The 17,680-nt window shown below is 46.4% G+C and overlaps 1 protein-coding gene across 2 annotated transcripts in view; it reads right to left on the bottom strand.

Moving 5' to 3' along the window:
• The window catches only part of VGLL4 (vestigial like family member 4), a 154,152-nt gene extending 137,824 nt beyond the window's left edge, over positions 1-16,328 (bottom strand). The window contains exons 1-2 of one of the 2 annotated variants that reach the window (XM_079713840.1): positions 16,193-16,328; positions 2,470-2,535 (exon numbers count right to left, since the gene is read on the bottom strand). In XM_079713840.1, coding sequence (XP_079569966.1) covers positions 2,470-2,533 — 64 coding nt within the window. In that variant the 5' untranslated portion in view covers positions 2,534-2,535; positions 16,193-16,328. Of the gene's footprint in view, positions 1-2,469; positions 2,536-15,100; positions 15,174-16,192 lie in introns of those variants that run through there. The other variant, XM_079713841.1, reaches the window with a different exon arrangement.
• Between the last annotated feature and the right edge of the window lie 1,352 nt (positions 16,329-17,680).

Below are 17,680 nucleotides of genomic sequence, written 5' to 3'. Positions count from 1 at the left end.
AGGTCACCAACACAAGTTGGAAAACTGATCTCAAGTCGTAGAACATTTTTCTGTTTGTAATAAGACACCCAAATCAGATTACATACACAAGACTTTTTTAAAGTTGAGGAGAACGTGAAGTATAAGAGCAATTTTCAACAAAAGCTAAAATAGAATTAATCTAGGGCAGAGAAAGCTGAATCAGGCTGAACAAGCACAAGTAGGTCTGAAAAATCTACCGAAAGGCTGTGAACTTAATGTTCAACTTTGTCTATAAACTGCCTGAATTTTCACATTCTTACATTGTTAGGTAATAGAAAATATGGTGAATCCCTGGTTCTTGGGTTCTGCTCTTGTGGGTGGTACACAGAGCACCACAGTAAAACAGTTTCTCAAAAATGTCACCTCCGTGTTAATGATTACAGACATCTTTGGGCTTTTTTTTTTTTTATACTTTTCTTTAAATGTAAAAAATGATCCTGAGGTGCTGAAACCATTATAGAGGGATCCCAGAATCATGCCAGCCCATTCCTAAATGAATTGGAGTTCAGAATAAAGTCTACCCTGTGATCACTTTGACCTTACATATGTATATATCCTTCCTCTGTAAAACACTAATATTGTGTTCAACGCAGGAGGAAAGTAAGAATGCCTCTCTCCCTTGGCAGTATCGTTCTGTTTCTATGAGAAACAGCTCTCTCAAACTGTAGGCTCCACGGAGGCCCTGCATCTATGTCACAAGTACACCCAGTCTCCCCGACATACATTTTACAGCCGCAAGACTCAATGCATAAATCAGTTCATAAGCTCCATGAAGGCAGGACTGCCACTTGCCCCCCAGAAAGGCCCCCTTTTCCATAAGCCTTCAATCACTGCTCACTGAATTGGTAACTATTCAGGCCTCCAACCTGAGCAGACTGATCCTGAAGCTGGGCTCCAGGAGAGAACCTGAGAAGGCAGCAGAAAAAGAGAAGAAACTTTTACTCAGGACACAAAAAGCTACCCTGAGGTCATTACTTATTTTTCATTTATACAAACACCATTTTGTTTTACTGATCCTAACTAAATGTGGGCACTATAAAACAGAAAAATTCAAAATATTGTCTTACATAAAAAACTTCTAAATTAGCTATATTAATGTTTAACGAAATCTGTAACTAGCTACTCAAGTCAGTAACGCTTATTGCAATCTTAGAGGCATAAAGGAGTTTCTTGTTGTTTCAATAAAAGCCTACAACCTGAGCTGCCTCTCCCGAGCTCAATGTCCCTGGGAATGACACTTAACATCCCTGAGCTTCAGTTTCCTTAGGAAAGGATAATTATACCTCCCAACAATCAAAAGCTAAATAAATGTAAATTACAAAAGAGGCTGGGGGGGAAAAAAAAAACTTCAATGGCTATTTCATTCAGTCACTCGTCTAAAGATGATCTTGTGTGAGTGGTGGTAGTGGGGGAAGGGAGGAAGCTGCAGGCACAGGGATAACATAAAGGACTGGAGAAAGTCCTATCAGAGGGCCAACAAGGTGCCTAGAGAGAACAGGGCAAGGCAGTCGCCCCAGGAGTTGACAGTTACGGTAAGTACTATACACATAAAGTCCAGTTTATCTTCACATATGTTTTGTAAGTAGCTACTATTATTTCGGGGTTACTAATGAGGAAACTGAGCCTTAGACAAATAGAAGTCCTACCAGCTAGTAGAAAGGCAGACCTTACATCTTAAGCAACAGGCACTTCAGCTGCCAATTTATTAAGAACTAAACTGGAAAGTTGCTCATCTTCAAGAACTTACCATGTATAAAAGCTCAATCTCACCAAATCTTGTCAGTAGCATTTTAGTGCTTACAAAAGAACAAAACCTTGCTTCCACAGAAAACAGTCATTCTTGCAAATATCAACTGTGAACAGTAACATTTAAAAACAAATATACCTTAGGACGAGCAAGAGAATCACTTTCACACAATGGCAAATGGCCTTCCAATGTCGGTCGGTGTTCTCTCTTCTTGTGCCCCTTCTCCACCACATTAGCGCGCGCTCTCCCCCCCAGTATTTGGTCTCTTTTAGCTGTGCAAATAGAATTTGCACCACTATTTCCCATTATATGCACACTTCCAATGACATGAATGATCTTGGACGATTCTTCACATCTCTAGTTCTCTGCTGGTCAATTAGTCTATCAACAAACACCTATTTATCTAAACTTCTAGAGACACGTAAGGAGTATCTCCACTCCAGATCCCACTAGAGTAAGCTGTGGAGGAAAAGAACTTCCTGAGTTAACAGCTCAAGCCCTAGCATCCAAAGAAAACAGAAGACTTACATGTTCTGGCACTCGAAAACAAAAATAAGGATGCCAAGCTGTTATCTCTGAAGAAAACAACCAAATTAACAGCATATAGCCACAAAACCATGTGGAAAAACACGTGATTTTATTACACTTCAGGAGACAAGGGGGTATAGGTGAAAAACACTTAAAATGGATTCCTGACTTACGTTTTTCATCATCAGCATGTACCAGGGATGCTGCCCTTGACAAGACGTCCAGTGGCGTCTCCATTCCTGGTTGGATCCCAGAAGGAAAAAAAGAGAGAAAAAAAGAATTTAAATGGAATTCCAAAGACTTTTTCTAGAATTCTGGCAGTTAACCATTTGAATGATGCCTCCACCAAATGCAAATCACAATGCTGAAGATGAAAGTCTTCCCAGCCTGTGACGAGATCCAATGGACGTGGTTCAGGAACAGATAGAAAAAGGGGTTAAATTCCATTCTGTCTACTCAGCCAAACCTTGCCAATTCCAGGAAGCAGCTCAAGTCAGAACTAAAAGAAGGGATATTGTGAATATTCATGCCCATGTTATTCGTGCTTATAAATGTTTATGTGCGTACGTAACAACATGCCTGTCCAGACATACCCAGTAAAAAACAGTTCTCAGAACAAAGGCTACTCTATGAACGCAGCATTACACCAGTCTGAGATTGTGGTGGTAGTCGTCGTTGTTGCTGGTTTACTAGTTTTAACAAAAATTACTAAGATTGAACCATTCTGTCCTTTTGCCTCCTTAGCTGAGACTCTGCAAAACTGTGTAGCTTAAAATAGGCAATGTACTCATGAAAAGTGTGTGAATTCCACTGGTGAGTTAAATGGTATTTTAAGTCCAATAGGAATCTTTATTTCGAAATGTCATGTTTTATAGCTATCACCACCACCTAACACCAACGTTTTCCTTTTTTATAAAACCTGGATTTTTATTTTTAACTCTGTTTTCTTAAATTACAGCACACCTATAAAAGCAAACACTGAAAAAGAGTTAAAGATGGTGAAAAACCTAGAGAATCAGGCTACTTTTACCCAGTTTTCCTTTTTTGGATTATTTAAATATATACACGCAGACATGCACGCACGCACACACAGTTATTAGGAAAAGAGACACGCCCTATTAGTTCAACAACTGAGAGAAAGTACTTTAAGTGCACCCTTTAGAGATGCTCAGCATGTACTCAGCATTCTTCAGCCTTTACTGAGTACCTACTATGGGCGTGCCAGTTACAAGACGTAGCAGACCAGCTTTACTTTACAACATTCATACCTCAGGCCTCCAAAGAAACATCAGCTCTTGATCTTGCAATGTAATTTCATTCAACAAACATTATTTACTATGTACTAAGGCAGGAAAAATAAACAGAGCCCAACAGTTGCCTTCAAAGAGCTTTCAATTTATACAGTAGACATGCCTGCAAGAAATCTAGTTTAAGGCAGTGTTTTCCCCAAGTGTTGCACGGGATGTTCATATTTTGTAAGACAAAATTTTTTCTATGATAAATAAGTTGGGAACACACTGGAATAAACCAAATTAAGCAGTTTCTTTTCCTTCCTGTGCTTTTGGTAGGCTGCTGTGCCTTCAGCAGCGGCAGAGGCAGTAGGGAGGGCAGCTCTATATACTTGAAGTCTCTCAAACTTCACTGGCCTTTCTTTTAACCTGAAACACCTCTTAGGGGACATTTGGAAATCATGGATTAAGGCAAAATCTGCTAAGTGCCAAAACAGTGCTATAAACAAAATCCTATAGAAATATCAATGAATTCTGAAAGGCTCTGTGGAGAAGATGAACTGAGCCTCTGAAGAATAAATGTAAAAGCACAGAAGGGAAGAACAGCAGAATCCATTCAAGAACAAGCTGCCCAAATCAGCCAGAAGACAAATGATGTGGGGACAGGAAGTGACGGGGATGGAAACTTGGACCGACGCCACAGCATGGGAGGACCGAGGGCCTGAACGGGACTTGGGCTGGATTTTGTCCGCATTAAGGAGCCACTGAAATCTCCGAGCCGAGCAATAACCTGGCCATTGATGTGTTCCAGGGAAGTTATCCTGGTAGTGCCCTGCAGTCACAGCCTACAGAATAGGAAGCCAAAGGCAGGGGACAATCTGAAAGATACAGGGATACAGCGGGCAGGAAGTAATGAGGGGCGTGTGTCGGGGGCAGCGGGGATAAGAGAAAACACAGACAGAAGTGATGGAGCTTGGGAGGTCTCAAGGTGTCAGAGGAGAGTCCAAGAGGACTCTGAGTGACAGGGAGGACAGTGAGGTTGTAAAGCAAACAGTAAATTTCTTCTTTTTCAGAGACGAGGAGGTGAGTAAAATCAGAGGCACATGAGAGAAAAATGAAAGACATTCACAATCCTTGTCTTCCTTGTAAGATAGAAAAGATCACCTCCTGAGAGTAAGGATTTGGAAACTTGTTCAAAGGCAAAGAAAACAAGTTTGCAACAGACTGACAGGAAAAGGTTTGCTGAACTCACAAGAACTTAGTTACATTCTCGTCACACAAGCCAGTTTCCTATTCAGGCAAGATTTGAGTTTAAAGTCTTTTTTTTTTGGCTGCATTGGGTCTTCATTGCTGCGCACCGGCTTTCTCTAGTTGTGGCAAGCCAGGGCTTCTCTCCGATGCGGTGCGCGGGCTTCTCATTGCGGTGGCTTCTCTTGTGTGGAGCACAGGCTCTAGGTGTGCGAGCTTCAGTAGTTACGGCACGCGGGCCCTAGAGCACATGGGCTTCAGTAGTTGCGGCACATGGGCTCAGTAGTTGTGGCTCACAGGCTCTCAAACACAGGCTCAGTAGTTGTGGCACACGGGCTTACGTGCTCCGTGCCATGTGGGATTTTCCCGGACTGGGGCACAAACCCGTGTCCCCTGCATCGGCAGGCGGACTCTCAACCACTGTGCCACCAGGGAAGTCCCTAACTTTAAAGTCTTTTATTTTAAGTAAATGCCGATAAGCATTCTACTCTGTAAAGCAGTATTTAGACTCACAATTCCTTAAATTAATTGCCTCATTAAGTTGAAGGACAATGCTTTCAAAATTCTAAACCCAAAAAGATACATGTTAACATGTGCCTCTTATGCAAAGTATGTGCACAGAAGCAAAATATCAAAGCATAAAAATACCAAATGACACAAAAGTAGACCCAGAATTCTAGCACGTGGAAGATTATTTAAGTTCATTCACTCCAAGCAACTTAGGTTCAAAGTAGGTAGATAAGAGATTAGGTGTTTAAGGTTCATCTACGAGGCACCTGCCATCTGCTGCAACCTTATTAATGCGACCAATTTTTATTACACAATTATTGAGTTCAGCAAAGTCTCCGGGAGAGGTCACAGAGAAACAGAAGACATGATCCCTGCTTTTAAGGAATTACAACCTTGTTCATGAACCTAAAGTATATGGAATGGGATAACAACAGACAAATATAAGAGCATAATAAAAGACAAAATATAATTTAACACTGAAATGTGTAGTGTGTTATAAAAGAGAGATCAGTGTCAGCTGAAGTGTTTACCTCATGAACACACATTTTTTCTCGGTTTGGTGTGTGTGTGTGTGTGTGTTTTAAAAAGCCACTTTAAAGGTTTCCTTCCCATTCCTCTCCCCTGGGCAGTCTCTACTCTCTGACCTCTCCTCCTCACCTGGATCACATGGTCTGAATATTTCCTGGGTGCAAGTACCCTGTCTGATCCTTACATGTCCAGTCCTGTTGGATCCACAGCCTGAGGGAAGGCACAGCGGCAGGTATGAGAGCCCGGGAGGGAGACTGAGCCCCACCCAGGCAGGACTGAGGACCCCTGCTGAGGAGCGGCGGCACCTAAGTGCAGGGAGCACGGTGTGGGTGAACTCAGGAGACAGCACAAGACTGGCCAGGCTGGCGTCCACTTACTGCAGTAGGCAACGAGCAGTGGTGAGTCCCTGAGCAGGCTGGGGAGATGATGTCAAGATGTTTTAGTTTAGCAGGTGTGGGGAGGACGGTTTGACCTGCAGGGATGAAGTCAGGAGTCACGTGGATCAGCTAGGAGGCTTCTGTAGGAACCAGGTGTGAGATAAGGACCACAAGAGCGGGTACAGTGATACAGGTGGGAGAGGAGGACCAGGCACCAGGTATTACTCAGCCACAAAAGCCCTAAGCAAATAAGGGTGGAAGATAACAGTAAAAAAAGAAAAAAAAAAACTTCTGAATTTTACATCTTGTACAATATCCGCAGTCCAAGAAACCCAATAAAACATGTGAGACATGTGAGTAACATGGGGGAAAAAACTACGGTCACAGTATTTTTTTGTTTTTTTTGTTTTTTGTTTTTTTTTTTTGCGGTACCCGGGCCCCTCCCTGTTGTGGCCTCTCCCGTTGCGGAGCACAGGCTCCGGATGCGCAGGGTCAGCGGCCATGGCTAATGGGCAGAGCCGCTCTGCGGCATGTAGGATCTTCCTGGACCGGGGCACGAACCCGTGTCCCCTGCATCGGCAGGCGGACTCTCAACCACTGACTGCGCCACCAGGGAAGCCCCGGTCACAGTATTTGATGGAGGGTCACAGTCAGCTGAGAGGGAAATGAGCATCACGGTGGTTTAAGAGGGGGTCTCTGGACACTAACTGTGTGAGCTTGAATGAGCACAGCAACTTCCTACCTCTGTGACCTGGGAACTGATTTTATGTCTGTGTGTCTGCTTCCTCATCTGTAAAATGGGGATGTTGATATGACCTCCCTCATAGGGTGTCAGAAGTGAATGCGCTTTACATGTATTAAAATAATTATGTGTCAAAACAAAGGCAAACATATTAAATAAATTGCAAATGATGGTAAACATACTAGAAAAAGGGCACTGGCCACTACTTGAGACAGGGAGATTCCTCTGAGATGAGAGACCTAAAGGATAAGGGGAACTGGGCTTGTAAAGGGGGAGGTGGGGGAGAGACTAAGATGGCCCTGTGGACGCGGGGGGCTCCCATGACCACAGCGAGAGGACGGGGCAAGGCGGGGAAGTGGGCACGGGTTGGATCATGCGTTCTTTGCAGGGTGTGACAAAGCTGAGATCTTATTCTTTAGTCAGTGAAAAGTCCTTGAATGGTCTGAGTGGTTTTAAACAGGGGGATGACATGTCTGGTTTATTTTATATCCCTTATGAACCATAAATCATCTATGAGATTTTGCAAAAGATTACACGGCAACTGGAAAAATCTAAGTACAAGCCAGTGATGTGTTCCCATTGGCGTGATAGTTTTTACAATATCGTGATCACCGAAAACATAATCACTTAAAACACTGACACCTGGAACATAATAACCCCATAAAAGGGAGAGGAATGTGCTTCTGGATAAAGACATCAAGTCCATCTGTAAGGGTTCTACTGCACTGCAACCCGTCTCTGGTCTATCCATTCATCTTTTTTTCGTAGTTGCTGTCAATTATGAATATAACTCATGGTGAAGAGAACACATATTTTGTTTTTTGGGTTTTTTTTTTTTCCAGGCAATGGTCGGTATTTTCTCTGCCAGCCCATATTCCTTTCCTGAAGCTCCCTTACCCCCAATAATACATTCTTCCAAAGAGCTTAAGATTGAGAATTAGGGAATAATAGGTATCAATGATAAAGCTACTACATTTTAGGGATATTGGGTGCTAATGAAAAGCTCAGCTCTAAATTTGAACACCATTATTCTGGGCTTCCACAAAGGACCGTCTTTTTTTTTTTTTTTTTTTAGATCAACCAGAGGACATGAACTCCTATCTTGGGAACAGAATTATGGGGTGTATTCGTTTTTTTTCAGGCAAGGGAACAGAATTTCAAGAAACGTCATAGAAGTGTTCCAAGGGAACAGAATTTCAAGATACGTCATAGAAGTGTTCCAAGGGAACAGAATTTCAAGATACTCATAGAAGTGTTCCAAGGAGATTTCCAAGGTGAAAGCTACAGCACAAAGCTTGGCTCACGGCACAGCTCCTCCAGTAACACTGGCCCAACTACAGTGTAATTTAGGAAAGAGTGAGAGTCTTGGCCAGAGGTGGAAACCAGTGGAGGCTGGGAGAGGCCCATGCAAACCTCCTGATGTCCCTGCCACACTGTCACTTGAGCAAAAACCTGAAATAGGAAGATATCGCTATCCTGGGATCCTGATGGCACATCCAACCCCCAGACACACACTCTTCAGGATCCCTCATTCCTGCTGGCCCTGTCCCATCCCTCTATCAGGACCACTTCCTGAGCTAATCTAACTTGGCCTCAGCTAAGAAATATAACTGTAAGACAAGCCTACAGTATGAAGTATCTCACTATGGCAGGGGGTGTGTGGCCCTTGGGGCCATCAAGAATTCAGAAGCTTTCACTGGGTATCTCCTATGTCTGGCAAACACTACATAGAGACTTTTCAGAAAAGAAAACATGAATCCCCTGCCCTGAGCAACTTACACCAAATGCAGGTCACTCTGTGGTCGATGTGGCTAGCTGTGAGTCTCAATGAGGTTAACTGGAATGAAATTTCATACCGAATCGTCACCAGATTCTGGTGGCCACGTGCAAGCATAGCTTCAGGCACATCAAGTAGACGTGAATTAACCTCCTGGCTGTTTCTTCTCCATAGCGTGTCCAACTGAGGCCCCACTAACTTCTGGTAACACAGATTGTCTCTGTTAGTAACATCCATCCAGTTCTCAGGTCATCCCTCTGTTCTTCTTGCTCAAAACCTCTCTCATTGGTGTAACCCTTTTTTCTTCTTGCACTTTACCAGCTGTTAAATCAGCAGAGCCGGGACTTCAGCATCAGAAAACCTAAGTCTGAGCCCTATCTTAATACGTTGAACTCATTCAATCCGTCATCACGGAAAGCCGATGATGTTCTAGACTTTGCTCTAACTGCCTAACACCAATTGTGGGGCCCATTTAACCTCTCTGGGCCCAAGTTCGCACACCTAAAGAAAATGGTCACAACGTTGCCTACTTCACATGGTCACAAGCTTGGCACATGGATTAAATGATACAACGTAACTGAAAATGCCCAATCAACGCAAGTGAGAAATACATTCACATTATGCCACCTTACTGCCTTGCAGCCTATACTTTTAATAACACACTCACATACATTGGCTTACTGATCCTCACAGATAGGATTATATTTTTCTACAGATGAAAGACCAAGGTGCCAAGAATATAAGTGACTTCCTGAAGAAGCTAACTCTAGAATCCAAGTCTCCTGCCTCACCATTTTAACTATTTTTCAGCTGATTTTCATAAAGACCTTTTGGAGAAAAGCAATTTTTTAGCTTATCTAAAAAAAAAAAAAAAACAAAAAACCCAAAATAAAGAATACCTTCCAGCTAGACTTCTAGTCCTGTGCTCTTTCCCCTATACCTTGAGATATAGATGAAGCAATAATCTGATAATTTCTAAAGAAAGCAAAGGAAGACAAGCCCTCCTCTCCTAGGAACATAAAAACCAGGACATGTTTCACTTTCTTTGAAAAGAAAGCGGCACAGAGTCACATGAACAGTAACCAAGGCAGGTAAGAAGATTCTCACACCAAGTCGGTTGGTGAGACTGGGACAGACAACACTGGCAGCAATGCCATAGGATCCCTGGGGCCCAGGGCACACAGGAATTAACATAAGCCCTGAGGGCTTCAAGCTCCAAGAGCAGGTTCAGTATTCAGGAAGGATGGTTCCTACTTAGTCATGTTCAAGACAACCTGCTATTAAACTCCAGGGGATAACTCTGAAGGTTCAATGAATGATATTTGAAAACTTTCACCGCGTTGTTTGTATTTCTCACAACCTGAAATTGTATGTCACACTCCTAAACAGAAACCAGTCCTTATTCAAAATACTCCTTCAACGGTCTGGACCCTTTGCCTGTCTAGCTTTCCTTATCGAGGCATGTGCCAGACATGAATTATGGACCTGTCTTGCCATAATTTGAAGCATCCTACCAGGTACAAGGTCAGAAGGACTTGCCTGACTTCCCCTTATATCCAATTCCTTATTTCTACACATAATCATTTCTGAAAATTCATTTGAAGGCCAAATGTCTGAAATCTGAACAACACATCTACATGTTCTATGCTTATTTCCAGAGAATTAAAAATATACCTGTGGGGGATTCCCTGGTGGAAGGGCGCAGTGGTTGAGAATCCACCTGCCAATGCAGGGGACACGGGTTCGAGCCCTGGTCTGGGAAGATCCCACATGCCGCGGAGCAACTGGGCCCGTGAGCCACAACTACTGAGCCTGCACGTCTGGAGCCTGTGCTCTACAACAAGAGAGGCCGCGACAGTGAGAGGCACGCACACCACGATGAAGAGTGGCCCCCACTCGCCGCAACCAGAGAAAGCCCTGGCACAGAAACGATGACCCAACACAGCCAAAAAATTAATTAATTAATTAATTAATTTAAAAATATATATATGTGTGTGTGTGTGTGTAAAACCCCTTGTTAGGCTTCTTTCAGGTGCCTGTCAACCTCAAGCGTAAGTCCCAGGATGAGAGCCAGCTCTGTTGGCAATTCCTCCCCCACCCCCCCAGCCCCGTCCTAGAAAACTAAAGAATTCAGTAAGTTAGTACAGGGTGTGTACCCTTCCCGTAAGGGTTTAACGCCCCTCCCCCTCCCATGAAACCTCAATAGGGCAGGTCTATAGGCTAGGCAGCCATCCATCTCCCGCCCCCACCCCTCCACCCACCGTGGGACACATCAGGTATCAGGAACAAGGTAACCTCAGGTGCCTGCCATCAACTTAGCTCTGTCTCCTGCTCATCTCCACCTCCCATCACATCAACACAGAGTCAGCTGGGCTGAAAAACGGGTACCAGTCTGGATGGCAATCCTTGCATAAATGCTCAACTCAGCCACCTTAGGTTTTCTGATGCTAAAATGGCCCAAGGCTCCATGGGCCTCCCAGGCACCCCCCTCCCCGAGGTGGGGACTGTAGGGATGTGATATTTAGTCATCTTGATGACCCGGGCAACAGAAGCTGCCCAACGGTGCTACCACACAATAAGTAAAATCCTTAATTACTATAACACAGTTTGGCATCAGTGTCAGCTGTGCAAACACATGGACTGTTCGAAAGCAATCGTGTGCCTGTCAGGGTCACCTATATGGACTTAAAGCTGCAAAACCAAACTCAGGTTATAGCGTATTTCATGTCCTTTATGTGAGGCTGCCCAACACTGGTGTAAAATTCTTTCTGCTGGCTAAAGTTCATCCATCTCCCTAAAGTGCCCCCTGGAGAGTGCCTGTGTGTGGGCCCACACTGACACCACCACTCTGTCCAAAGAGGAAAAATAAAATTCAAATCTGGACTTTTTGAGCAGACTACCGATTGCCACGATTTTTCAACACGGTTGTCAAACAAACAATGAACTATCCTTTTCTTTCTCATATTTAGGCTATTGTGAACCTGTCTCTTCATTTTCAATACTTCGGCCTTCTACAGCACCTCATAAGGAAATAAAAGAAACTCTTTGGCATTTCTAGTTTACTCTGGATATGCTTGTTCTTGCCATTTATTTTATTTGGATACTTAGAATCTCCTATTCAGAAGTACTGAGGTGCCAGGTCCTCTTGGGGACCTGTTACACCCAAGAATTACAGACACGGACCTGCATCGCAGCCTAAGTTGGCAAACTTCCCATAACACCCAGGTCGAGCTCCCCACTGTACCAAAATCTCAACTCCCAGCCTATTAGTAGCCTAGAAAAGTCTTCTAACCCATGACATGTTGCATCACTAGGAAGCTCTTTCATTATCGGCATCATTAAATATGGTAAATTCTTATCATTCGCAGTCATTATATTCTATAAAGCCTCTGAGACCTCTAAATTAGTGAGTACTGAACCACTGTGCCTAGGAAGAAACTGCCCCAAGTACTGATTTGGGGATACAAATAAATTTTAGTCAGGAGACAAATTCACAAATACAGGAATCCACGAACAGTGAGGATTGACGTATCTGGTTATAAGACCTGAGGCCTGAGATACTGAAAGCACATTCTACAAGGGCTTCTTCTTTTGTAAAAGAGCTACTATGGTGTTTTTTTTTTTTTTTTTTGCGGTACGCGGGCCTCTCACTGTTGTGGCCTCTCCCGTTGCGGAGCACAGGCTCCGGATGCGCAGGCCCAGCGGCCATGGCTCACGGGCCCAGCTCTGCAGCATATGGGATCCTCCCGGACCGGGGCACGAACCCGTATCCCCTGCATCGGCAGGCGGACTCTCAACCACTGCGCCACCAGGGAGGCCCAAAAGAGCTACTATGGTGTAGCCCAGGTAGAAAGAATTTTTCTGATTTCACCACTTCATGCGTACACTCCTTCCTTCCTTACCTTGGCAGTTTATACTATCAAGATTTGGCAGTCTGATTTCTAACTTGTCTGGTTTTTTGTTTGTTGTTTTCATGTGGACAGATCCTAAATGGCTATTGACATTATCAATAGACTGATTGATATTATCCCCTTTTCTCTTCTCTTAAGCTCCCACATATAGACTTGATTAACTTCAGAGAGGCTCCCTAAAAGAATCACAAACAAGCCTCGGTCAACATACCCTGCAGAAACTTCTTAACCAAAAAAAAAAAAAAAACACAACCCTCTCTTTCACCAGGTTCCCATAACTGCAACAGCTTGTCTAACACAAGCAATGAAGAGACAACTTGATATGTTAAAATTGCCACATAGTGTCATCATTTTAGTTATATTAGAATTTTCCCAATGTATTTGACTCTTACCTCCTAAACTTATGACAACTCATTATTTTATTAAGTCATACTCAAAGTTGCAAAGCAACTTTTATTATGGTTATATGACTTATTATTTTATTAAGGCAAACTAAAAGTTGCACAACAAAACTATCCAGGAGAGACACCAGGAAGAAACACAAAGTAAAATCTTCCTTTGGATTTGTTTGGGCAACCACCAGAGGCTGATGACAAGGCTGACTCCCTAAGGAGTTAAAAGGAATTTCACACTGCAGAACTCTTGTCAAATAGACCATTTGAAAGGGTCTATTTCATAATTATCATTTTGTAAGAAGTGTTGAAACCTTAAGGTAAAGTCATAGTTCTAAATCGGGTGGGAGAAGTGGTGACAACTGTGTTTTATGAAGCTCTTTCAAGTCTTCAAAGACTTTTATAAATAACATAACACAAAATACTTTTCAAAGCACACTATTCCCTGTAATTAACTCTGTGATGTATCAGAACAGATTTTATCACCCTCTTACAGAGGAAAATAAAGCACAAATGTTAACTAGAAGTAGCTTTTTCTGGTCACAAACTTAGTAGGTGACAGGGATAGGACTTGAACTCAAGTCTCCAGAAATAAGCCAGAGCTGTTTTTACTACAACATTCACAGTTTTGGAATGTAGTTCATGGTTATTTATAGCAGAATTATCTTCTTAATTGTATTGTGTTTTGGTCAACATAAAATTTAGTTTGCATTCCCTTCCAAATGGAAAGCAAAGGCAGGCTGCCCAGAAGTGTGAAAAAACCGTGGCGGGGGAAATTAGCCTGGGATTAAAATGTTGCCAAAGTCAAACAACAAATTGAGGGGTTTACCTCATTTCTACCAGGACGGAGGTGACTTTTCAGGCAGATACATCAGGAAATACACAGAAAACAAACGACACACACACACACACACACACACACACAACTGTCTTGAGTACAAGACAACAAACTTCTGAGTATTCCTAAACCCATTATTTAAATGAGAGCACTGAGATTTAGAGATAGATGATAAATAACTTGTTCCAATATCGCGCCCCCAGTACAGCCTTGAGGCGCTGACCCCTCAGCGCTCTTTAAACGACCCACACTACTCCCCTCACGCTCATGCGCAGACTTCATCAGCTGCAAGCAGGAAACAATGAACATTGCAAGTCTGTGGACTGGGAGGCTAGTGCAAAGAGTTAACACTTTGGTATGCTAAAATGGAACGCAAAACTGACCTTCAAATACTAATAGGAAAATTAACATTTGTTGCCTTTGTCTTCGAAAGTTCAGAGAAAACAAATGAGAGGCTTCATTTTCGTCAAGGTAGGCTTGGGTTTGTAAAAAAAGATACTCAAACTCTACAGGAGACAGTACCTTCCAAACAGAGGGGGCAACCAGCCGCTGGTAAAAACTAGAAGAGCCGCCTCCAACCCGCCCCCCAGGCTGCTGGTTCTTATTAACCGCAGAGAAGGAAATAACGACTAGCAAACACACAGCACCAATGATCAAAGTGAAACCGATTTTTTTAAGTCAGCTGGCTTGAACAAACGAACACATGCCAACTAAAGCGCATAAAGACCAGCGGCCCCAACAGTGCTGTCATCCTAACCTAAGAGATTTAAAGGTCTAGGGCGATGAATAAAAGGAGACTTGAAGCAAAAAAAAAGGAAAAGACCTTTGCTTTGCGGCGAGGCCTGCACTCACTCACTGCAGGAAGAGGGTGCCGTTTTGTTTTGGAAAGGGGGCAGGAAGTATACAGAGAGGAAAGAGCCGATCCCAGCTGCCCATCCTCTGCCATGTCCCGCGGTCCCGCACCACAGCCGTCCTTTGCCGCTGGCCACGACCAAGGGGCTACAGGGCGCGGGCCCACCCCCCCGGCAGGCCCCTCGCCGCCGACTCCCAGGACAGCTTCCACTCAAGACGCTAGACCTCTCCCTCCGGGTGTCCTGGCGCTTCGGTTCCCACCAGGAGCCTCAAGTTGCCCCCCAAGAACAAGCCGCCTCGTCCGTCCTTCCAGGAGGACGCCCCCGTCCCGCTCCGAACCAGTCCACCCCTGAGCTCTCCGCAAGCCAGCCCTCGCCCTGCCCCCTTCTCCCGCACTCACCGCCGGGCGGCTCTGGGCTCGCCCGCCTCGGGCCGGCCGGGCCCCGCTGGGCGCGGGGGCGGGAACACGGGGCGCACGGGACCGGGCGCACTCCGGGGGCGCGCCGACGCGCAGGCGCCCTCGCGCCCGCGCTCCCGCACTGACCCCCGCCGCTCCGCACACCCACACGCACACACGGGCGGCGCGCGCCGAGCCGGCTCCGCGGCGGACGCGAGCGCGGGAGCGCGAGGAATCCCTGGAATGAGGCGCCGCCCGCCCTCTCCCGGGCTCCGCCGGGCTCCGCCGGGCCACGCCCCCGGACCCGCCCCTCCAGCCCAGCAGGTGGGGGCCGGGCCCAGGTGAGCTTGCGGGGAGGCGGGGGCGGGGCCTCGCACGCCCGGGGGAGGCTCATTTCCCCTCCCCCACCCGCCCCGCTCCTGACGGCAGCTCTCACCTACCCAATGGATGCAGACGCGCTCGGGCGGTCAACGTCCGCATGGGGCCCGGGCTGCGCTCGAGCCCTGGGAGCAAGTGGACTCGGCGCACGCGGTGTGCACCAGCCTCTGACACACACCGGACCGGACCCCAGAGGCTCAGGCAGCGGAAACACAGCTTTGGTGCACACGCACGAACATAAACGAACCTCTCGTGCGCGCCCAGGGGCTCGCCGGTGCGGGCCAGAACGCCTCCCCCCTCCCCCGCACGCACACAGTAGGCTCTCGCGTCCGGTGGACACAGCACACGTGACCACGACGACCACAGTCGACCCGATCCCTTACCCGCTGTCCCTTAACCTCCCTGCCCCTTAACCGCCACGCAGCCGGCCAAGGGCCCGCTCATTCGCGCCGGACCTGCGGCACCTCCGCAGCCCTCGGCTCCAGACCCGCACGCGTCCCCGCCTATCACGCAGAGCGGCTCGCTAAGCTGCCCAGGGAAGGCTCCCGGGGGTCGGCGTCCACGCCCGCTCAGCCGCCGGAGCGCCGCGCACGCCGGCGCTTCCCGCTTCCCGGGCTCCACGCTCCACGGGCCGCCGACCTGGGGCACTGGTTCGTCCGCTCGTGACCCGCACACCCCCAGCCGCTCTGCCCGACAGGCCGGCGACCACACACGCACCTGAAGGGACAGGTCGCACTTGCTTGGGGAGGTGAGCGCTCAGGTGCCACCGCGATCAGAACGGCTGCTGCAGTCCCCGGCTCTCAGACGCCGATCGGCTGCCTCTCATTACAGCATTTTACACCCCGCACTCCACACACACCCCACAGGCGCACGGCAGCGTCTTTCCTCCCCCTCCCTCGCCCGGAGGAGGAAGTCCTAGTAAATGAAGTCAGTGTGGAAGGGAGGGAACCGAGGAGGAAGGGAGAGAGTTCGGGGTGGAAAGAGCCCCCTCCAGGCGCTCACACACCGGTGTTTGCTGTGTCTGGCACACTCCCGGAGTCCACAGCCCCGTCTGCTCCGGAACGTGCCCGGGAAGGGGCGGAGAGGAGGGGGCGAAACATTTCTAATCGGTGCGGGTTCTTATTACAGCAGCAGCGTAGACATGTGACCACGAAAAGAAAAGCCCTGTCTTTGATTTTTTCCTGTCATTCTCTGGAGATTTCGGGGTGTGGGTAGGGGGGGTGGGGGCCTGACCCTCCCCGGTCCCCGGCAGCCCTTGCCCCATTGTTTTCTCATACTGCCACAATTAAGAAAACATTTGCTTAACGTACCCAGCCGCTAACTTCATAAAATAAATAGTCAGGGACTGGACTTCCTCTGGTTTGCTTGAAACGGCTTCATGTTGCTTGCCTTCTGGCTGTTCTCAAACCTCAGTCATTATTAGGGGCTCCTGCTATAGGGCTTTCCCTGGGAGATGGCTCTGCTGAGATGGAATGATAACAAATACCGGCTTACATTAATGCTGGGGGGAAATGCTTTGCAGTTTTCAAACTGTTTTCCCATCTATTACCTCATCCAATTATATCGGGTCACAGCCTGTTAGCTCATTTGATCTTAGCCCCGGGATGGGGAGCAGGACAGGTGTAGATAGTTCTATTTTACAGTGAGATTAGGTTTACCTAAACCGCGGAGAGGGCCACGGCCTTGCGGCCCCCTGTGAAATACTCTCCTGCTGTCCGCACAGGTCCAATGGAGATAGGATGACCCAGGTGACAAGTTGACCCAAGCATAACCACGCCTGTTTCCCTGGTTCCCAGATTAAAGCTCGGGGAGGCTCCCAGTCTTCCCAAAGACATTTTTACTTAGACTCCATTTTAGTTCATCAACAGTCTCAGACTAGGGGAAAACAATCCTGAGAAAGATCATAAAGAGGAGGTTTTCGTCCTGCCAGATTAGGACGTGGAATGAGGAAAGGGTGAGGACTGCTGGGGCAGATTTCGGGAAGTGTGACAACAGAGGAAGGGCTTTGGATTTGAACAAACCTGAATTTGAATCAAACCCCACCTCTGTCAGTTATGAAGTTATAACATGCCCAAAGTTATAACTTTGGGCATGTTATCAAGCCCAGTTTTCTCATCTGTACAACAGAGACAATTCTGAATTTGAAGAGCTGTTGCAGGGACTAAAGACCAGACAGAATATTTGATGAACATTCACATCTCTCCC

Source organism: Hyperoodon ampullatus (assembly GCF_949752795.1).
Source record: "Hyperoodon ampullatus genome assembly, chromosome: 10".
Taxonomy (NCBI): Eukaryota; Metazoa; Chordata; class Mammalia; order Artiodactyla; family Ziphiidae; genus Hyperoodon; species Hyperoodon ampullatus.
This window is presented reverse-complemented; position numbering and strand designations above follow the sequence as displayed.